Source organism: Corvus kubaryi, unplaced genomic scaffold (genome assembly GCF_017639235.1).
Source record: "Corvus kubaryi isolate FWS band 111438036 unplaced genomic scaffold, C.kubaryi_AGA036_p1.0 split1-131, whole genome shotgun sequence".
Taxonomy (NCBI): domain Eukaryota; kingdom Metazoa; phylum Chordata; class Aves; order Passeriformes; family Corvidae; genus Corvus; species Corvus kubaryi.
The window spans coordinates 20,052,188-20,076,649 of NW_024582073.1; the positions used below are offsets into that span (position 1 = coordinate 20,052,188).

General features: G+C 37.3%; 1 protein-coding gene across 11 annotated transcripts in view; it reads right to left on the bottom strand.

Annotated features, from left to right (window-relative positions):
• The window catches only part of JAKMIP1 (janus kinase and microtubule interacting protein 1), a 228,814-nt gene that overhangs the window by 135,693 nt on the left and 68,659 nt on the right, over window positions 1-24,462 (bottom strand). For all 11 annotated transcript variants that reach the window (XM_042053543.1, XM_042053544.1, XM_042053547.1 and 8 more), the window contains 6 exons: window positions 21,031-21,525; window positions 9,257-9,466; window positions 8,497-8,616; window positions 6,580-6,726; window positions 5,829-5,969; window positions 2,559-2,618 (listed from right to left, as the gene is read on the bottom strand). In XM_042053543.1, the coding sequence (XP_041909477.1) occupies window positions 2,559-2,618; window positions 5,829-5,969; window positions 6,580-6,726; window positions 8,497-8,616; window positions 9,257-9,466; window positions 21,031-21,525 (1,173 nt within the window). The remainder of the gene's footprint in view (window positions 1-2,558; window positions 2,619-5,828; window positions 5,970-6,579; window positions 6,727-8,496; window positions 8,617-9,256; window positions 9,467-21,030; window positions 21,526-24,462) is intronic.

Here is a 24,462-nt window from a genome sequence, read left to right on the forward strand (position 1 = left end):
TAACAAACCTTAGAAAAGCAAAGCCAAAGATTTAGACCAGTAATTTCTTTTTCCAAGTGTTTGGTTAGGAGAGATTAACACATAATTTCATTACTATTCTAAATAGGTTCTATCATCTTTAAGAGATAAAAATCTTGCACAGATAATAGACAGAAATAGACTTATGCTGTGCATGTCTATATATAAAACAATTCATCTTAGGCTGCCTTTAGAGTCTGTGGAGAGAAACTGTCAATTTTAGGACAAAACTCATATGTCCTATTTAGATATCTACTTCCAACCACTTAATGTTACCACTTTGTCCAGAGTGAGATGTCTGTATCTCATGTCCATTAGTGACATCTAAGCAGCATTTTCAACACTCAGTTAAATAAATTCTACAATTTTCTGGATTCCTGATATAGGCTGTAAAAACAGAGAGGTTGAAGATGGTAAAATCCAAACTCATCTGAGTATGCACTCCATTCTACATACTATTTAAATTAAAAACTGTTGGAAAACTGTGGGAAGCACAGCTTCCTTTGAGGATTTCGATCCTCACAGGACCATACAGGTGGCCTGGAAGAAAATCAGCCTGTATGCCAGGATTGGATTTTTAGAAGTTAACATCAACAGCCGTTAAACTCTGAGCCAACACTGCATATAAATGTGAGTAGTCTACAGGTTTATCCAATGGCAGGTAATGAGACAGTAGTATTATTGATTACTTCTTTCATTCCTTAAGGAATTAGGTCATTTAGAAAGTTTAAATACAGTTACATATTAACTATGTATTAACTATATTAACTAGTGTGTATATATGCTGTAACTACTATAGTACATAAAATCCCATTACTCTTCTCTCACAACTTTCTCTTTTTTCACTTGTTTTTGTTTCATAGTCCTGCTTGTCCTTTCAGGAGATAGCATCACATAGAATTTCAAATGGTCACTGCAGCCACTGAAGAGCTAATGGACAGGGGATGGAATAATTTCTAGCAGAAATGTCTGCGACTGATTAATTTGTTCTTTCTGGTGTATTTATCATACCCTAAAGAAGAAGCACACCCCGACTATCTCTGCTGCCCATATGCATACAATCCTTTCAGTAAACTTTGCAGAATTCCCTCCATTATAGCCCTCTTAGCAAACAAAGAATAGCATTGCCACAAAATTTTAATGGTATCATGCCCATTCTCTCCGTCTTCATGTTTTTCAACTCGCTTTGGTCAATAAGGAAGAGACCACAAAGCATCAGGTTGCTCAAGACAAAATAGAAATGGTACAGAGCCCATGTCAGCTGAAGTTCTACTAACACAGAATATTTTTAAGACATAAATGCATATTTATTGAAGTTTTCGGCCTATGGAAATTATCATCACCAGTTACCAACACCTAAAAATTGACTTAACTAGTTTTGTTTCATGAGAAACTTTACAATTTAGCAAATTATCTTACACATTTAACTTACAGACAAAGGCTTATAATTAAGAGAGAACTATAGAAAGTACAGTATAAGTTACATACATATATATATTCACTTTTGCATTCTGTTTAAAATTGCTCTCAAACCACAAACTTCCAGTTATACTACATCAAGAAAGAACGGTTTACAGTTGCTGCAAATATATTTGTCAGGATCTATTGCTATTTCTGATTTTTTCTTTTTTCCTTTGCAAGAGACACATCATTATTAGAAGTAGAATTTGAAGAAACTACCAGTGAAACAGAGAGTCCCAAAGGATAAATCTTTCAGAACATAGGCATTAGAGTGCAGAGCAATAAAAAAGCACCACCTGGGGGTTACCAGGAATAGACTGTGCAGAACACTCTGACACAAGGCACCCATTTATGACAGAATATATCTTAAGATACCATATAGATGATAATGATACATTCACTCTTCATTTCCATTTTTTCCCTCTTACTCCATTTCCCACCTCCCACACACATGCTCCAGGCTGCTAATGTTTAACGTCACAAAAAACATTATTCAGCAAATTACTTTAAGCACATATTACAATAAACTTTAAGGGTACTTTCTGTAGCAAAAATTTTCTGGTTTTATAATCTGCATTTTTCTCTTGAACCTTGTATTCTAGAGCAGAAAATTTACTAGAGCATAACAGTTGGAATTGTCTTACTACTTATATATCACATACAGAAATATTATTTTAGTAACATCTCCAGCAATAGTTATTTTTTAATTGTGATTTAGCTCTGTGTTGGTATGAGAAGTTTAAAGGGGATATGTTCTTTAAAACAGACTGAATATTTTTCCTTTGAAATCCTAGTTGTTTCAAGCCATTAAATCATTTATGCCTCAAGCCACTTGAATATTGAGGTTACAGTGGCTAGAAGTGTAATTTTATTGTTTATTTAAAACAAACCCCGAAACAACATCACTTGTGTGCAGTACTAAACACTTGAATTACCCTAAAAAAATGAAGAACTCACCAAAGTAAGTAGAAGAATTATATGGATTTTACTTATTAAGTAGAGCTTTAACTTCAGGCAGTATTTGAAACAGGTGTTGTTCACAGCAACAGAAATGCATGAAAAACCGAAGGTTTGCTCACCTTTGGAGGCTTCAGACTTTTCCTCCTCTGTTTTTTAGACCGCAATAACCGTTCTCTTTCCTAGAAGGAAAGAGAACATTTTGGTATGGGTTTGTTTTAAAACTATACTTAGATATGTCTAACACAGAGAAATACCATTAACATCTTTTTAAAGCCTCTGGTAAAGCTAACACGATGTCTTTATCCTTTTGAATAACACCATGTTACACCACACTGCATTGCAGCCTTATGCCTTTAGCAAACAAACCTTCAGCCATGTACTTCACGCATTTGATGGGAAGTTGGCAAGAAAAGGCCTTGTAAAGTACTGAGCAGAGATTTCTGACAGTTCTTTTGACTCTTTTACCAAGAAGCTCACTATGGAAACAGAATTCAGAGTCTCGCTCCAGTGTTCAACCATCCTGAAGAAGCAGGTCAGTAGCCAAAAATGAGTCCAGTCTTAGTAATTAAAAGTCATTATATCAGACAACTCTGATATACAAGCATGCATATGCAGATACAGTGTTACATCTGACTTATCCTTGTAGGGCAAAAGTCTCAAATCCAAAGGCACTCTCAGTCTGTGTCAACTTAGTTGGTGTCTTTTTTCTACTCCAGTTTTGGTGCAAGATCACAATAAACTATACCATAACACAGAGAGGTCATGACTGGAAATGCAAGATTTATGTTTGTCTAAATCCAAGAACACTGCCTTAAATTCCAAAGGAGAAGAGGAGGAAGAGAAGGTAAAAAATGCGAAGCAGCAAGCAAAAACACCCCAACAACACAGGAGGCAGGTGCTCTGTCTTCTTGGTTTTTTCTGATTCTTTCCTTAGCTCTGTATCTTTGTTTGCAGCATCTCTATTTATAAAAGACAGATTGCAGTTCCAAGTGCTTCTTTAGCAGTTATTGCTCACTGCATGGAATTATTCTATTTAGTAATTTGCTTTGCATTCAGTTCAGAAACCGGAAAAATAGGAAGCTCACAGTAGAAATCACAATAAAATTATTTATCAGCACATTGTTCCAGGAATTAAGTTTTGGTAAATGCAAAATAACGAAGAAAAGTACAACAACTTACATAGCACCTTGAATACACATGGTTTGAAAAAATCAGGAAAAGTAATGACTGTCAAGGTAGAATGGTGTAGGTATTTCAAGCTGCAGAATAATATTTTAAGCTGAAGTCAAAACCAGACAGTTGAATTTTATACTGTCGAAGAAAAGTGCTCTCTTCTCAGATACCTAGTTAAGGCACAGTCCCTGCTTTAACTGGGGTATCCTGCCTCCAGGGTACTCCAGTTAAAGCAGGGACTGTGCCTTAACATTTGTTTGGACACCAGGCAGGTATTCAAACAAATGCACTCCAGAATGAATGAACACTTCCAAAATCCCTGTCCTTCCTGTTTCTAATCTTGTTTGTAAGAAGATGGCTTAATTTACTGCCTCAATATAAATCGAGCTACCAGAACAATAATAATGCCAATTAAAAGCCACTAGCATCTTTTGCAGTCATCTGAGTTTACCTTGACAGCTTTTCTTTTAAGAACTAACCAGAACACCACTGTTGTGAGAGAAATCAAGTTGACAAGGTTTCAACAGCATCAAAGATACCCTACAGATGACACTAAATCAGTTCAGGCAACCCTACTGCCTAAGACTACTGTTCCTATTTCTGTGTATCATATTGGTCTCAGCTGGAGTTAAGCTGATGATTTTTATATTAATCAGATATGGGACATTTGGGTCATTCTTGTAACTATGATACATTTGTAGTCTGTAGACATGTGGTTTGGGCCAGAAAAGAGAGCTCAAAAGCACAACAATGCACAGAATTCCACTGCATTCACATCGAAGGCAAAGGCTCAATTAGTTTGTATTAAGAACCAAAGAAGTTTCCTAGTTAAAAATTTAACTGATTTCTGCAAGTGGAATAGTATCTGTAAATAGGAAACAAAGCAAAAATGAAACAATATTTTAAATTATTTTTTTATTTTACTTTCACACTAAACACAAGTTAATATTATTTGACCAAAGTCAGGATACAATGTATGTCCTCATATCACTAGCTGAGACATTAAAAAGAGATTCCTTTCATTCCCACTTTACACTGAAATGTAAGTGAGGTTGTATCTGCCATATACTGCACATCTAATGTCCTATCACCATCCCTGCCTATGCAGTTTTACTTGGATACTAAAGCAGCATTGCCCTGTGAACCCTACATCATAGCATCTGAGTAACATCCTAGTGCTTGTAACACTGTGACACTGGAGAATGCACACAGACATCAAACTTTGGCACTGATTTCAGAGAAAAATCCTGGGTCAAAATCACAGAGGAACTGCCAGGAATTGAGACAATGTTCCAGATACAGCAATGACATACCTCCTTGTTTTTTTTCTTTTTAGAACTTCTATTTTTATTTTCAATGATGTACCCAATTGTTTCATTTTCTATTTAGACAGAACGCTCTTAAATTCTTTTTATCATTTTGTAGCAGTCAGTAGTGCCCATTTGAGATGTCTGAGTCTGCCTGAGTTCCAGATGCTGCCCCTGAATGGCAAGGGTCTCTGAGAAATTATGTATAATTTCTGCCAGCACTAGAAGGGTTTATCACAAATTACACTAAATAGCACTAGACACCTCTAACACAACTTGAAAGATTCCTCATCAAACACAGCTTGAAGGATTCCTGATCAAACACTGCAAACATCTATGAGCATCACCTTAAGAACAACCCTTTGGAGTCAGAGGGCAGCAGCTGTGCAATTCTAATCCTAAACCATGCTGCTACCTTTGGTTTGATGAACCACACAGAGTTCTTCCCATCTGTTTTAAATACAGCTTGCATGGCCAGCTCAGCTAGAGATGCTTAGCCAGGTGAAATTAACACCATCATGTTCCTTTCTTTTAGGAAAACTTCTAGATCAGGGAGTGCTTGGGTTTGCACCAGGATTTGCATCCAACACATTTTAGTCATTACATTTTGGAAAGTGTCCTTTACTCAAGTTCCTCCTTTGTTGACAGCCAGTTTTGCAAGTAAGGTCAATGGGCTGATGATGCACTTTTCTTCACGAGCAACTCATAATAGGTAAATATTTTTAATACAAAGATTCATACACATTCCAAAAAAATGATTCACTACCTGAGAAATAACAAGAACCCTTTGACACCAAAGAACTATTTCTGTATCACCACTACCACTGGAGTTAAAACATTTCTCTGAAATCTTTAGCTTGTCTATAGATGTGTGTGCATGCACATGTGTATACCAGTCATAAACATTACCACTGTGAGATCATCAATAACATGCTGTTGTTCTTTGACTTGCAGTCTAAGGAATTCAATTTCTTGTTCCTCTCGTGTGCTGCTGAGATCATTTAAAGATGTGTGCCTTTTCAGTGCTGGTTGTGCAGACAACTTCTCTTTCTACAAAAATAAAAACATAAAGAATGTTTTAAAGTGTCTTGCTGCAACAGGAGAAAAATTCTCATGTGTGATGTAGCAACCAAGAATTCTTTGAACTCATCAGTGCATACTCCACTACAACACAAGGCCTCTTTCAACAAAAAAACCCCACGTTCTATATGCCTCTGTGTTAATCTCTCACATAAGGTATTTTAAAATAGAATCAAAGAACACAGTCTGAGAAAAAATTAGCAGATAAGTGAACTCAATGATCTAGCATAGTGCATGCACTCAAATTCAGTTCTGACTTCTAATCATAAAAGGAGTATTTATTAAAGCTGATTTTTAGTCATAGCTTTTTACAGCCTGCAAAAACACTTTATCTATCCGTTCTCCTTTCCCTTAATCAGTGTGAATTGATACAACACAAAGCACATGCCACTCTGAATTTAGAATATGAGTATTCAGCTGCATTGTCTGCATTTGACAGTTGCACCATCCCACTGTGGAGACTGATGTGTTTGTGTTAGAATAAAAGCCTCACAAGCACTTCCACTTCGACGTAACTGTGTGCAGTGTGTTCTTATAACATGACATCAGAGATGATTACTTACCAGAGAAGCTCACTTACCAGTTCTACATTTTCCCTTGATAAATTTTTTATTTTCTCTTCCATTCTCTGGATACATTGTAACATATCATCATTTTTTTTGCTCATCCTCTTATTTTTTTCTACCAAAGGCTTCAGCTGACTTTCTGTCTCCCGAGAACGTTTCAGCTGCAATGGCAAAGAAACAAAGTTAGCTGTGCTTAAGTTTACCTTTGAAGGAAAGAAGAAATAGGTGTGTTTTCACTTTCCTTTCTTAACTCAGAAAGTTTAGCTCTTCTGCTAAATGGCATTTGAGATATACACCACTGCTGAACTAAGAACTACAGGAGTCCAAACAAGTAAGATGTAACATTTTTGTACTGTCTGCCAAAGCACTAAATCTGGTCACTGGATTTTGCATGGCAAACAGTTACGATGATCCATAAAAGGATTTCTTCACAAACTAATCTCAATACATATAAGCTTCTTATGACTAACTAGGTCTCTAGACAAGCTGTTTCCACCAATTTAGCCATCCCTTATGAGGAGGACACTCTTCCTCTTCCAGTTTAAAAACCCCTTTACCTAATGCATCATTAGAGCAATGAGAAAGTCAGCCAGAGGGCACAGATTCAATCTCAGCATTCTGCTGACATTTTCAAGCTGCTCAATTTTGCTCCTGTGGTTTTATTATGTTAGACAATTACATGAAGCAAATTACTGCTCTTTCTAGCATTTGTGCATATTCAATATTTCACTGTTTTTACTTCAGGAGCTGTTTTGTTTGAAAAAAAATCTGTTTTTCTCAGTCAAAAGATTTTTAAATTTAATGAGTTTTAACTGGAAAGGAGAAAGAGATAATAATTTTTTCCTGAGATAATATCACTGAGTATTTGGTTTTCTGTTTCATTCTTGAGAAAATTATTTTTCACAGTGCTTAATCACATGGCCTTGATGATACTACTGGTTTTATGTGTAATATTGTCTCATAATATAAAACCTGCTCCACATCTATTTCAAAATATATTTCTTATGCCACTGAATCTAGAATCAAGAAGAGCACTTGACTGAGTCATACATGCCCTCCATCTAGAGGGACACTGAAGGATACATTACAATACTTCAGCATTCTTCAGGGATGTTTTGAATTACTTAGGCCCACAGAAAGGATTAACAAGGAGGAAGATGTCAATGTTTCACAAGGATGTCAGTGTTTCACTCATGTATACTACTGACACATGGCACCACTTCAGCCCTCCGCATAATTTTAGAATCAGATATATAGGTTCCATCTGTCTAGAATGAAAAATCTTTTCTACTGCCGCTAGAACTAGGGCATTGCAGGACATACATAAACATTCCTATTGTGAAATTCACTTCCCATTGCAGTCAGTGTGAGTTTTACCATTAACCTCAGTACAAGCAATTAAGTCATGATAAAGGCTAAAAAAATTCATTCTTAAAATTCATGTCATATCCTTTCTTTCCTAAGTTACTATCCCTCTCCTAGGATAATTTCACCTACTTAAGAGACTTCCCTTGAGAAATGGCAGATTTTTCATCACTAGCACAAGAAAGCTTTTTTAACTCCTAGCTAGCATAACCATGTCACAAAAACAAATTTCAAAAGGATGAATACAGCAATTTAATTAGGATTATGTATGTTTTACACAACATCATTACACAGTGCTACAGGCAATATACGAGTTAACTTGATTACTATGACCCCAAAATAAATTTCTAAATTTTTATTTTTGTGGAACAGGAAAGATTCCATCCATGTCTTCTATGGTTACAAGATTAATTGCTATAGAAATCTCTGTTGTATTTAGATACAATTGACTGAGGCCAACCAGGACTAACTTGTAAATTATTTACAACACTGACTTTCCAACATTAAATCTTTTGCCATAAAGATGCCCTCCCAGTCACCATCTGTGTTATTACTAATTAATTTACCAGTTCATTTCTTTCATCTGCTAGGAGAGTGTTTCTGTCTTCCAGCTTCCTTATTACAGCATTCAGTTCAGCGATTTTTAACTGAAATCTCCGCACATCTCGTTCATCCAAATGCTGCTCCTTTAATCAAAAACATAAAGATTTATAAAATTACCTTTTAAAAAATATTTTACTATCCATAGCTTAATATCATGGCTTAGCAAGTGTATTGTGCAAATTTAAAACAGGCTCATACATCAGTGTCTGGAAAACTTACTTTAATTAACTGAAACACTAAATAACATCCTGTGAAAATGCTACATGAACAGCATCTTGTGAAATGCATCTAAAGTTTAACAATGAAAAAAACCAACCATCTAGGTAAACAATATTCCACATATAGCAGGTTACTTCTCACCAGTTTCTTACTCTCAGCTAAAATAGTTCCAGTGTAAAGGACATAGATTAAAATCACATGGCTCACTTTTTGAGAAGTATAGTACCTATTTTCTAATGGTTAAAATATTCCTAAAGTAATGAAATACTAAGAAAATACTGGGGTTCACAGCTGAAGATCACAGTGTAAATTCTAGAAGTTCTATATCCACATATTTTTCAACATTCTTTGCAATTTAAGGAGTTTTTAAATAATCAGTGAAACAACACAGTGCAGCACCAGGCCATTTACCATTAACTGGTCCTAGTAGTAACCACGAAACCAATGTGAACACCTAGGCAATTATCCAGAGCTGAACATTTGGAAAAAACACCATTTTCTTACCGGACTTCCCATCAGTTCGCTGATATCCCCTACTCCCGCAGGAAGCTCTCTCTTCGGACTACTGTGGTATCGTTCTGCCTCCTTCACTTGGACAAGCTGCTCATCCAGAGCTTCTTTCTGAAGGAGCAGTTTCTGTGTATGGCCTGCCTGGACACCAAGGTCTTTCTCCAGAGCCAGAATCACCCTGTCTTTGCCTTTTATCTCGTCCATCTGGAAAGAAATAATGCACGAAGGAAGTTTCTGTAACATCCCCAAGTGCTCACTGCATGCAAACACAAACTTGCAAAAACAAAGTTCTGTTTCTCTCAGAATTACACTAGCACCAAAACTGTGGCTGCCAAAAAGAAAATACATCTCCTCTGTAGTCTTCTTCTCTGTCCTTAAACAAGTTTCAGCCTTGGCTTGATCATGAGTTTCCTTGGTCCAGTCTCAACTCAAGAGACAAACAAAACCAGATGCAAACATAGTGAAACAGAATACATAGTCACTGAAAACATCCACTTCATCGGAGGATACACACTTTGAAAAGGAGAAGAAAAATCTCTCTTCACTACTGTTTTAGAGAAGAAACACAGCTAGTATAAGAAAAGACAAACACACCCTTTGAAACTCACCTGGGTTTTGTTTCAAAGCTTGAGCCACACACATTTGCCCCATGTTGACTCCCTCTTTATTAGTGAAAATCATGTGTGGTGAATCTCTTCACAGACATTTAAAATTAGTAGCATATACATGCACAATATTTAAACTTAAAATCTTAAGCATACCTATGTATTTTATGCGCCCTTGTTATAAGATTCAAATGAAGAATAGCCTTTGTGTAGAAGGAAAAAATAAGTGCACACAGACCATCAGAATAAAGGGTAGGAAGAAATAGTTCTTAAACACCCTCTCTGGTTACTGAACTGTGTGTTCATACATCTCCACACCAAATAAAGCACATTGCTCGCAGTGATCTACTGCGGCTCTCATAGGATTTGTCCCTCGCAGCATCAGTGTTAAATTCACTTTGGTACTATTCCAAATGCTTAAGGAAGTGACAATCTGCAGCAGTTACTGTAGAAACAGATTTCTTAACAAGAATGTTAGCCATTAACAATATACTTATTTGAACTGTGCTGTATTTCCTTCAGTTTAAGAAACTGTTTTCTTGGCCAACATAAACACATGGAATTCTGGAAGTAAGAGTATTATAACCTTACTTGAAAAAAATAAAATAGAATCATGAACTTGTTAAATCATACATTTGTTGTTTATTATAGTCCACAAGAATTGCAGAAGTAATTTATAGCTCAATCAAAGTGATTTACAGGATTAACACAATGAGATTACATGATTGGATGCAATTTGCTTCTTCAGGATTCTTGCCTTAATCCTTTCACAGTCTACAAAGAACGTGAAAATTAGTTTGTCTACAGAACCTGACTGGCAGGAGATGGCCCGGCTGAACCATGATCAAAGATAAAAAGGTCAGATTTGAAGTTAATAAGCTGGTCTAGACGACTCTGAAGTTCTAACTGGAACTGATGGAGATTGGTTCTGATGGAGATTTCTTCCCTGATTTAGAAAAGTTGCTGTGTCCCAACTCCTCATGCAGTAAATAAAACCAATACTTCCCAGTGTGTCAATTCACATTTGTGAGACTTCCAAGTATGCCAAAAAGGACTTGCAAGAAAAGAACGCAGTTTTGTTAATGGAAGAATTTGCAACGTGCAGGGTTTCAGAGGGACTGTGCAGTGAACAACAATGACAAAAATTAAGCAGCTGCCTCATTTACTGAATGCTATCTGTCATGCACACTGATGTATCAGGGAGCCCTCGGGAGGAAAAAATGTCATGTAACTAAATACTGTGGACAGTTTCGCTTTCAACGACACAGGTGTTCACACTGAACATCCATGTAACTGACACAGGAATTTGACCAGGCAAGGCACACATTCAATAAGAAGACCCAAGGTTACACAAACAGCCCTAATTTCAGATACTCAATTAGTAGCATTTTCATACTCTTCATATTCTCACAACTTAATGGGAAATGCAATGTCATAGGGTTTAAGCTGGAAGAAAAAAAGGAAAGCAACTATCTTGGTACGTCTGCTACTTGCTGAACTGCCGCAGAACTGATCCTTTGGAACAGATGTGACCAGTGCAGCCACGCCCATGTCACCCTCCTCCCACACTTCCACAGATCAAAGCACACAAGCTCACACAAATTAGAAAGAAATGCCATGAAAGAGCATGGCTTTGAGGTGGAGGTTAAGGAAAGGCATAATTCTCCTCTGCTTTTCCTACTACTCTTTTCCCTACCATAAAAAAATCTACATGTGGCAAATCTTTCTGAAAACAACAAATGCCCCATGTCTCAGTCAATCATAAAAGTCTTTGAAACATTGATACCATATAATAGCAATGACTGCAGATCCTTTCTTATTTTGGGTTTCTATTTTAAGTTACAGGTATGCACTAGAGAACCTCTTAAACACACACACAAATACATAGAACACTGCAACAGTGTTTCATTTTTTATAACCACGAACTAGCAGAACAAAGAATTTCTAGGCAACAAACTCACCACAAATTGATAAACATGACTAGAACTGCAGCAAGAATGCCTCCAAATTCTGCTTCAGAAGCATGGGGGTCAATACAATTGTGCTCTCTTCAAGAGGACAGTTACACCCTATATTTATCCAATGTAACTGCATCAACCTTTTTAATGTATCAATTTTCTTACATCTTACAACTGCAGTCTGACCCAAAGACTTACTATCTTTTTCAGCCTTGCACAGTGCAGAGCAAATTGGTTCATCTTCCCTGCCTGCTTTCTTAACAGAGAGTACAAATTCATGCAGAGTGGGAAAAAAAGGAAGAGAAGTACTTTACAGTAATGCAACCTCCCTCAGTTCCATGTGGGAGAGATGGTCAAGGGCCCAGGAGGGAATGAAAGAGGAGGTACATTACTAAGAAAAAGAGAGAGATGGTTTAGGTTTAAACTGAACATAAGCTGCCATAGAAGACAACTTTAGTTTAGCCTAGTACTGTATATTCTAATAATTGTAAAAGATCAAACAAAGTCTCCATGTCAGTTCTGCCCCACTGGAGCCACAGTTCGTTATATGAAGGCAAAAAAGTTGGTAGCATAAAGGAAAACAACCTAATATAATTGGGCATGCATTAGGTATGTCTATTAGACACATGTATTATGGTCTCTATTTTAGTGGGGAGAAGCATATCTTTCCTTAGGCAAATGAAAATCAAAACGGATTAATCCAGGTTCCCTGTTGCTTGGTATTTTAATCAAGCACATGTGGAAACAACACTGTCATAGCCGACTGTCTAAGAATCTACATGGTCTTAGAGAGTAGTATTTTTTATTAGATTGAGTGACAGAGCTGATAAAAAAGCTTTCAGGCACAGAAGCCCTTCAGCAGATCAGATTAAGAAGCGTTTTCGTGTTTTCTACCATGGCATTGTACTTGAAGGACCAAAAAGTGGCAACTGGAACCTGGCTTGCACTAACTCCCACCACTGCTTTCACAGATTCCTGCCTGTTCTGCAACTCATTTGAGACCTCTCACTAAGATACAAAGGAGAGATAACATCTTTTCTTCCAACCTATTTAGCATAATGACATCCCAATCATGCACTGGGCTCACACATATTGTTTAAATCAAATATACAGTCCCAGAAATTCCTTCCAACTGCCTGCTTAGGTTTCAAATTTGTTCTCAGTTTAAAACAAATTTACCCACTTTTTGCAGCTACAAAGCAAAACAGAGTCACATGAACTCTTTCACATTCTGTTTTGCATGGATTTCAAAGTACTTTAGAGCACTGATTATTTTTCTGTATGCATTTAAGGGTGGTTCAAGTCAGTACAAAAAGTCTGTGGTAGGAAGGCAGTGGAGCAACATGAGGCTAGAAGGTATTTTCAATCATATGTCTTGAGAAGAAAAGTAGCAGAAATACCCTGTGAAAGAGGATTTAAAGAAAATAAGATCATTCACAAGCAGCTGCAGAGGCAAATTACTGAGAAATCACCTTGAGTAGTGTAACTAACTCTGGAGCTCCTGGTTAAAATTAGAGTTTTTTAAATATCATTTCTTTAGGGGTTTTGTGCTGTCAAATGTTAGATGCTGAAGAGAGACACAACCTGCATTATGTCAATGAAGAGCTAGCATTTATAGCCTGTGTCAAAATTATCCAGGTTCCTAACAACAGGTATGTAACTGCCCCCTTACAGCTAAGAGAAACGAGCAGAAATGAGTCTTTTTAATAATATTTATCAAACATGAAAGGGAACCAAGCCAGTCACTGGAAAAAGCATCCCCTGCTAATTATGCCACACTTCAATAGCTACAGTGAAAGAAACTCAGAAACCTTTGGGGGAACTTTAGCCTCTCATGAAGTTGAAAAAGAAATTCCCAGGGAATTAAAAGCCACATCTATCAAGGCAATGACACATTCAGTTTCCAAAGTGGAAAAAGCCAGCTGCTGCATTGCCAAGTGTAAGACCTTCCTCTTTAGCCATCCTCGTAAAAGTTACCTCCTAGCCAACTGCAGAAAATAATTCTACAGTGCTCTTCTCCGGAAGAAATTTAATTAACCTTTATACTAAGTGCCTGACACTGAAAATAGGGCTATCATGACAGAAGAATTGCTGGTTACTATGAATAACAAAAAGAAGATGCTACTCAAAAAAAAACCCAGGTGAAGATTCAACCAAATGGAATTAACATTTTTTACATTTATAAAGGGACACTGAGACCTAACAACAATATCCCAAGCTGAAAGCCCAACTGAAGAGAAGAATTAAAATATTCCAGAGTTGTGCATAGTATTCTCTACAAGAGACATCATCAGCTATTTAAATAAATGCTTGCTGCTTATTTGGGTAACAGAGAGAAAAGAGACAAGAGATGCCAACCATTCAGCTGAGTAATAAGGGTCACAGACAGAGGTGGATAGCACTTAGTCTTAATTTCTTGTGTAATTTTTCTAAACCAACAGTCAATAATTTCCTCCACCAGCATTTCCCAAATATTTTTCTGAAGTGTGTAAATCTCATTTGAAGTTTTGATAAATTACACAAGAAACATCACATGGGCATAAAATCCCAGAACTTACTGAAAAGAGGTTTCTCACATATTTCTCGAAAGCCAACTACAGTCTCAACTACCAGATTTTTCCTATTACCTATCCCAAGTGTTCATTGACAGAGCTGTAATGAACAAGAAGTCAAAAAGATAAAAATGTAGCAAAGCTAAGAAATACAAACTTTAGGAGATTGTTTGTCTGGGTGCTACACCATATGTAACTTTCGTGGGGTTTAATACTGTTCTAAATTTTGTAAGGAGATACAGAAGTCAAATTTGTGACCTTCCTAACTTTTTAGAAAATATTAAGAACAAACACAAAATGCTAAGCCTGCACTATAAAAAAGGTTTCATTAGATCTACTTGATTCAGGGAAAAACAACGTCTGGCTGGAATGCTGCCCAGTTAGCTCCTAAGAGAACAAGCATAAATCTTCAGAGGATGGAAAGCGAAGTATTATTTGCAGTCCTACAAAGCTGGAGGTGGTGGGTCTTTGCTGCAGATTAGCTCAGCCTTGGAATGCAGCTGAAACACGCGTCTCAAACAGATGGCAAAATCCAGGGAAGAGCCTACAATTTGATATCAGCAGCTGTGTGTGAAATACATGCAGGGTTAAGCAGCCGAGAAGAAGCACACTACAGCCCTACCCAACCATGCACGACTTCCTTGGATGATTCAAAGCTCAGCTTTCCAGTCTCAAAACTCGAGACTTCGGTTAGGAATCAAAACTCATGCACACGTGCCACTGCACAAGTGAAGTGAGAAAAGCCAGGCTCCACCCTTCTCCCCAGGCCAGCAGAGGATCAGGGAATGCCCCTGCCAACAGCCAACTGTGCCTCTGCTCCAGAATTTTCAGAAACAAATGTCTCTGCATTGACCCCAGGGATGAAAGTAACATAAAGATATGAATTCCACTGCCTTAAAATGGCAAAATCCTAGTAATGGGAATGTAGGAGAACATGAATGTTATTAGAAAACTGTTCCCATCAGTAGGTAATTTGGGATTTGGTGGAGCATTAAACTTTTGCTTCTACTATTTTTCACATTTTACTGAAAAATAGTTGCTGAATTTCTTAGAACACAGAAGTATTTTATTTGTTCATCTAAATTTTATCCCTTGAAAACTGAAGGGAGTAACACATTTTAACAGCTTTGTCAATTGCCCATATGAAGAAACGGAATGCACTGCTCCCCAAATTTGTGGATGATACCAAACTTGGGGGAGCTGTTACCACAGGATAGGAACATCATTCAGAGGACCTTTCTGACATGTTGGAGAAATGAGCCAAGAAACCCTCACAAAGTTTGCCTAAGATACAGTGTCCTGCCCCTGAGAGAGTTCAAGTGCCTGCAACAGTTGGGTGCCAAGTGAAGTTGACAGTTTTGCAATGGGAAGAAAGAAAAGAGGAAAAATGGAAAGACAAAATGAAAGATTTTTGTGTCCTGTAGGGCAAGTTGGATATGGTCAGTGGTGAGAGCTTGCAATGACTGAAGTTAACTTGATACTGGGCCAAACCAGGAGGGGTGTACCAAAAGAGATTTAGCCTTTTATTGAGCATACGTGAAACTATGCCACTTTTGGGCTCCCCAGCACAAAAAAGAAGGTACTGACAAACTGGCCTAAGTGCCACATAACTGGAGGAAGGCCAGTAAGACCACTATGGGGCTGCAGCATCCAGCATTCAAGGAACGGTGAAGGTGCCAGGCTTGCTGAGCCAGCCAAAGGAAGCAGGCAGGACGCATTCCAATAGCAGATAGCCATTCAGCCATCCAAAGGGGAATACAGCGATGAACAAAGCACATGTTTCCCCAAGATACACAGCAAAAGGACAACAGTGACAATCAAAAGAAGAAAGAAATTTCACAGTGACAGGGCTTTGGGGTAGGCTGTCACTGTTGAACCCCATCTTGGGAGGTTTTCAAACTGGACTGGAGGAGGCCCAGAGCAGCCTGATCAAACCTTCAAAGCAGCGCTGCTTTGAGCAGGACACTGGACCAGCTGACCTGGAGAGGACCCTCAAAATTTTTCCACAATTGTATTATACTATTATATTATACTGTATTATACTATTATGCTAAATAATACTAAAGACTATGGACACCTTATTAGTATAATCCATACTGAGGACTTAGAGAAGCATATTAAGAGCTATGCAAGGTTAGAAAATATGAATTTGTGAAGGACGTGAGCTGAAATTTTGGTTGTCCTGAACTGGAACAACCTAATTCTTAATTCTGAAAAGACATTTGTCAGAAGCCTTCACTCAAATCATTAGATGCTATGTTACACACAGACACAAAGCTGAAATCATAGTATTTTTAAAAAATCAATATAAAAGGTACATGGGGCTTATTCAATATAAAAGGTACATGAGCTTATTCCATAAAAGGGTTTTTCTCCTGACAAGAAGTTTCAGTGAAACTGCCTGGATTTCTACCTTTAAAAATTGCTTAATCTGTTAGCTCAAATTCTATTATTTCATGTCCTGCATTATATTTATTTGGCTAACACCAGACAGAAGAAGTGTTCCACACTAGAAGGAGTTTTTTATTTACGCAGCAAAATAATTAGGATTAAGGAGATTAAGGACACTTCAATAGTGCATCTGTCTTCATAAATCATGGCTGATCAGGAACTTCTGAAAATCACTCCTTGTAAACATTTCTTTTACTTTGATTCTATTGTCAGCAAAAGGATTTTTTGCCTTGCAAGTATGAATGTGCAGTACTGTCACATTGCTCTTTAGACAATTTTTATAAGGCTACTTGAAAATAAAATTGAAATATGCAAATTTAATTCATCTGGTGTACTGTGTGCCCTCTAAAACAGGAACCTTATTGCGCATCTAATACAATCAGTGTGATCTTTCATAATGATTTTGGGGTTAAGAAAATTTGGTCTATTTTATATTAAAGTGAAGTATTTCAGTTAATTTCAATCCAAGCTGTTTAAGAATATTTAGGAAGACCGTATGTGTAAAGATTTTAATAGGGTAGGAGGGTATTTAGCTGTAAAATAAGTAAAAGGCTTAGTGTTAAAGGTATTTCCAATAAAACAAATAATGTTTACTAAAACATACACCACAAAATGCAGGGTGCAAGTGTCATTTGTTTGTTACAAAGTTTAAATATTATATTAAGTGTTCAAATATTATATTAAGTGTTTACAAAATAAACATTAAGTTTTTTTCTTATATAACCAATACTAAAAATTAGTAGGATATTGAATTATGACAATGATGTCATAATTCAATATCCTTTTAATGACTGGGCTCTTGCATATCTTTTCCAAGGCAAGCACTGTAAAGTGTCCATTAATCTCACCACTGCAAAAACAGTGCTTAGAGAAATGTGCCTTGCAATGTAAAGGCCTGCTTAAAAACAGTGTCCAAGTTGTCCCAAAATGAATGTAACCTCTAACAAATATGCTATAGTCAATAGCCATGCCTTCCTTTCCATCTGTGCTGATGACAGAGTAAGGCTGGTCTGTTTCCACGGATCACCAACAATGTGAACAGGCTATTTCAGGATTGTCAGGCAAAAAAGAGCAACTTTACTTACCGCTGAAAACGATTTTTAAACCTAATTTTAACACCAAGTAAGTCAGTTAAATGGCAAGCTTAATCAAGCCCTAAGAAAAATTGGCTGAAATAGCTATTTTGTGTACATTTGTACATGGAACAACACAACTGTTCAGACTCAACTACTCAGAAAATAGGGACTGAAAAAAATAATTAATAGCTGTTCTTGCTTTCTTATCTTATTCTCCAAGGTGCCTCTTTACTTTCAAGACATCTGTTTCATTTGTCCCTCCAGTTTGTTACTATCTATTTTTACTTCTGGTTTCATAGGTGCCAGCACATTGTGCTGATGCATCTATACAACAAAGGTGTATTTTCTTGGAGGGTGGGGGAATAAAATCCACAGCAATTAGCATTCCTTAAATGAATGAAAACATTTATATCACTGTTACATTTTCAATTACAGGACCTGACGTATTCCAGTATCATTTCATACTGCACAGAGAAAAAGTGTGTTGTATTTTTTGCCAAATACGTATTTTACTTTCTCTTATTAAGCACTAGGACCTTACCCATTCAGTGTTGTCTCTGTTGAGGTTTGTTGGGTATTTTTCATGGCTCAAATCAAAATCATGAAGACAATCTCTAATCATATTTCTAAAATACTGACATTTGTATAATACAACCATAGCTGTTTATATGGTCAATATAATTATATCCATATATGCACAGACAATGGATTTTGCTGTTTTCCTTTCCCATAACTTATTTTTTGATAACAGCCAAGAATTGTAAGATTTTACTCGATTAGTCATGGCTATTAAAGTTAATGGCAAAAATACAGATCTTTTTTCTAGCTGCAATATCTATAAAAAATACATTCTCAAAAGTAATCTGTGATCTGAAATGTAAAATAAATCAACCAAGTCTGACAAGACAATCAGACTGCATCCTGAATTACTCTGTCTGAATTTGAATTACACTATGGCCAGCCCATTTAGGTCATTAATCCCAAAGATGCTGGTTTCTTAATAGTGCCATAAAACACTGCACACATACAAAAGAGCACATTAATTGAAACTCAGTTACAGAACTGTGCTAATATTAGTAACACTGCCTTTCACATCCTTCTCGTTTCATCCCACAAGGGTAGAAACCAACTAAGAACCCCAAATCCAGAGCTGGTGGGGTTAATCTGAAATTGAGGCAAGCATCCCTTGAACTAATTAAATGGAGGGGAGAGGAGAGAGGGAAATATCCCAGTGATCAGATTCTATAATCCCACGTGCTCTCTCAAAGGAAAATAGTAGCATCTAGGAACCCCGCAGTATTTTTTACCTCGTCCCAGATTTAAAGAATGCCCTGTACAACAACAAATGCCTAAATTCCTAAGAATTCCCAGAAGAAACTCTTCTCTCAAAAAACCCCACAAACCACTGAATTTAAGGAAAAAATTGAAATTCATCATATGAAAGAAATGGAGGGACTAGAAGGCAGCATCAGGCTCTTGGAGGAAGATATGAACATTTCCTGAGAAAGCCCATGAGACCAGGGGCAGGCTTCCTCTGGCACTGGGAAAAGGAAACAAGAGTTATCTACACACTCTCCCAATACATCCACCATTTTAGATGTAGCTACTGAGTCACCGAGGCCCAGCAAGGCTACAATTAAAATTTTGAATGACTTCACTGGATTTTTTTTTGTGCCATACAGAAAAAAGAGTGCCTTTCTTCATCGCCTTTGCACCACAGTAGGCTGAAAACCTCTACTCTTGAAAGTGAAGAGTTAAGTGTTTCCTTTGAAACCTTTCTTAGAGGAGGTTAAATTCATTTAGAAAATATCCTCCAGAAAAACACATGCCAGAATGTATCAACCTTCTCTCCTCTTTAACACATTTTATAATGGCATGTACTTCATAGCCATGATTTTAGAATTTTACTTTTCTAATACAGAACAAAATATGAAAGAAACTATGTTTGCAGAAACTCCACACTGTCAGTCTTTGCAGTGGTCTTAATTAATGAACGAAATGATACCCCTGAGACTCGATCAACATCCAATTAATTTAAAGCATAAATATTTACTGCATTAACAGCTTTCATTGTCTCAGACAGAAAATCACCAGCATTAAACAGATATTACAGTTTGTAGCTTGCCCTCACCATAATTTTTCCTAAGGAACACAAGAAAAAAGAGGTCATTTCTGTGCAAATTCAAACTGACAAGATATTTTCCAAAGGAAACTGATGTTTCATTCTATTAAAAGTCTGTACTACTTGACATAACATAAACATTATGCTTACTGTAATTTTAGATTTTATTTGCATAGCTATTGTACTGCTAGTTTGTGCAGATAAACAAATAGATATATGCATATATATAGAAAATATCGCATTATCGAACAGAAGTGTCACTTGATGAAGACCTTTCTAAATGTATTGCTGTGTACAGCCCATCTTAGATTCCTTACATTTTACAAAGCTGAATAATTTGGAGCACCCACTGACAGGAAATATCGCCTGGATTTTGATTTTATACAAACAGCATAATCTGCCATCTGTGCTGAAGTCCTAGGGTTTATGAAGCGTGAAAAAAGCCTGCTGTCCTAGGCCCTAACTTTGCTGCTGCTATAGAGAAAATACAGAAATTCTGAAAGGGCAACTTTGCTTAAAATTGAATGACCTGGATAAATATGCAGAAGAAGCAAAGAGACTGTCTTGTTTCAGCACAACTGGTTCCACCGATTTAAACATAAAAACTCTACGAGAATTTAATGTTGCCATCTCACAAAGGCGTTCTTGCATTGTCAAATGAACAATCCCTGACTTGTTTTGGTCACCAGGAGTATAGCTGTACAACTAGGAAGGGGAAGTTTATTTCTTTGATCTGCTGAGAAAATTCATCCTGGCAAGTCTTGGTTGACTTGTATTCTATTTGGTGGGACACAAAGCTTTGGACTGTGTTGGATAGGCTAGGGAGCCTAAGGTTCTTCTTTGCTGTAAGGAGGACAAAGCAGTGGAAATAGTGGCCTATTGTAGCAATCGGTACTGATGGAAGATATCACTGCCAAAGGCTGCTTTGGTATTTATGGGCACATACAGCAATATACCAATATCTGCTATAAAGTGAAATAAGCAGCATTACTTAATGAACTTACCAGCCTGCGGATCTCCCTCTCACACTCCCGCTTTATTCTATTGATCTCATCCTGGTGGGACTGATAAGCCGTACGCAGGTCCGCAGCCTTCATTTTATCCGCCTGCATAATGTTGTTCAGGGCTTCTTCAAGCTGCTTTTTGCCAGATTTCAGCTCCAAGATCTCTTGTTGCAGCTTCATTCGTTCCCCGTCGAATGCCTTGCGAGCCTCCTCCTTTGCCTCACTCAGCAGCGCCGTCTTCACTTTGTCAGCCGCCCCGTCCCGCAGGACATTGACTGTTGACTGCAAACGCTGAATTTCACCATCTTTGATTTTCACCATTCTTGCCACCTCCTGCTCATGCTGCCGGATCAGTAGCTCTCTGACACTCTGAAGTTCCTTCATTTTCTCCTCGTGAAGCTTGGCTTTCAGTTCAGAAACATAGGCAGTGTGCTTATGCTGCTCCTGCTCCCTTTCTTGCTTAACCTCTTGGATTTTTTCTCTCAGTTTACCCACCTGGAACAAAATAAAAAATACTGATTAGCAAGCACCACTCCACTTTTAAAAGTCACCAAGGAAGCTGCTTCTAAATTGGTATTAAAAACCGATGCTGTATATTCAAAAGCAAAGACTGCATGCCTCTTTCCAGTAAACAAGTAGAGAACCAGGGCTGGAAAAAGGCCATGTGCATGTTAAGGAATCTGCTACAGGGGTGTGCAACTGGCAATGAGTTCTCACAGTTTTAGGGAATAAAATAAAACTGAGCAACACACTATCTAGTTATCTCCTTATTTCCTGTACCAACCACACCAGGCTACTCACACCCATAACCCCTCCACTGTGCTCTACAAGAAGATGGAAAATTAATCAAAAAGGGAAAAGACTTTTTGTTTATGCTGGGAATGCTTTTATTTTGGATTTCTTAATTTCTTAGCTATTTTAACGGGGAAGTCCTTATTAGATAAGCCAAAAGAATTGGCCTTTTGAACAATCAAGTCTACTCAATGGACCTCAGATCTCACCCCACAACTGAGACTATTCATGTCCCCAGACATTTCAGAAAATATAGGCCAGTGACTCTTAAGGGTTGGGGAAGGAGTAGTGGAAAAATGTTATAGCCTATTATAGTAACATCCACTGTGATGAAACCTCATTATAAAATGATGCTCAGCAGGCTGCATGGAAAGCAATATTTTTTCCATGTGGGATTACGTGTTAATCCAGAATAAAGGGGGAAAAAAGAAGAAGACTCACTTGTCTATTGCAGTATACCAGAAAGGCTATAATGTATTTCATCATTCATAGTTTCAGTAACATCTTTCTACTATCCCCATTACAGAGACTGCCAAAACCTCTATCAGATGCAGAGGTTTCAAAACCCTGTGTTTTAACCTTGAGTGACAATACACATTACATACCAAACAGTGCTTCATGGTAAAAGAAGGCTACCAAGCAGCAGAATGTTAGTCACTGCCACATCTGCTTCTATCTATGCTACACAATGCTGTGATCTGTAGCCCCATTATACATTTAATTTACACTAAATTAAGCCAGAATTGCAACTTGGTCAGATAGGTGTCCAGTCAGGTTAAACCCATCACAACTTGACCTGAAGTCTTCAGACAGCTGGGACAGCAGAGTTTTCCTATGCAGAAGATGTTACAATCCTCTTATTTTGAACAGCAACTTTGAGAATTAACCAACTCAAACTTATCCTTGATTTAAAGAAAGAAAGAGACTAGAGCAGGAGAGGGAGGAAAGGCATCTACATTTTAATGAGAGTAACCTAGATGCACTGATGACTAAACACCACCTGGGAGAGCACTGTCATTACAGCCGTGGAAAAGGTAGCAGCTCTGAATCAAACACTGTCACAAGTAGATTTTATCGATATTGTCACTCTATTCCAGGATGATTCTGAGAACGTATCTTTATTAAGACAGATAGAAGTTGGGCTTTTTTCCCCAAATGGTAAATCTGGCTATTGGAAATTATCTTCAGGATATATCCATGTGTTATTTCTTTTGGTGGGACGACACTGAGTTCCAAGCCTACAGTGGATAGCAGTGATTTTCAGTGCTTGCATTAGGGTACCCAATTCCATAGGTGAGTCCACAGCAGGGAGGTTGGAGTAAATGATATTTAAAGGTACCTTCCAAGCAACACCACTCCATGATGCTGTAACAAAGCTAAGTCACTTACTCAGCTATTTATTATCAGAAGTAAACACACTAGTTTATAGATAAATTTGCAAATGAAACAACACTCATTATTTACTTATTGCCTTACTGATGAGCCAAGCAAATTGAAATTAAACTGAGCAATGAAACCTAGTAATGACAGCTTGGGGAAACAAACTGTATAATGGCACATACAAACACAGATAATATACCTCCAGAACTACAGTAATTTTAAATTAGTCATATTGTACATAAAGCATACAACTGAAAGGCAGTTTTCAAAACAACACATTCATGAGCATAACTTCCTAAAAGCATTTTTAATAAATGAGAAATAGATTTTGACATTTTGGAGGAGCACTGAGTCACACAAATTAGCCTACTTGCACAATTTTTTTCATCTTTCACTGAATTAAGGAAAGGCAAGGCAACACCTATATGCATTGTTGCTGTCTGTGGGAACACTTATTAACCACTCAAAGTAACTGAGTGGTATCATACATCACTACTAATTTTACCTAAAAGCTTCAGCAAGAGCAATTTAAACAAGAAGAATTAGAATCCCTCAAAAAACCCTGGATTTTTACACAGCATCTTAAATGCTTATCACACCTCATGACCCACAAAAAAAGAGAGGCATCCCAATTCTCAAGGCCTTTAAAAAGTCTTTTCTTACTCCTACTTTTTGTCAGAGAAGGTGGAAAGTTAGATCTGTCTGTTAGATCTTCCCTGAAAGCCATAAGCTGTCCTTCCTGCACCCCTCAGTCCCTCTCTCCTGCATCCTGTGCAGCTCTGCACACGTCTGGCTTCCAGAGCAACTGACTGAATGAAAATAGTAGTGTGGCATTTTCCCATATGTCTGAGTCTCACTTTCAAAATGAACCTAAATTTTAAAGCAATTTCTCTTTTTTAATTTCCGGCACTCTTTCTGTATTTTTTTTTACATGAAGAAAGCTATTCTATCGAAGAAAGGAAGCCAATAGAGAAACAAAGTCCAGCAGGATATCAGGGCACCAATAAAACAGTTCTTTTCTACCATTCTAAATGGAAACTTTAAAAACTGGTGCACATTGATACAATATTGTTGTCATAGAAGAAGAAGTTAGTTTCTTCAAGAAATAATGCTAAGCATCATTGCTTCTTCTTTCCTTATGTCTAAAAAGTGCCTGAAAGCAGGATTTCCTTTAAAACAATATAACTATATCACCCTTGGATATTTGCATCTGTGCTGTTTTCTATGGCAAGGTGCTTTGCACACTTGAGACAGAAAAAT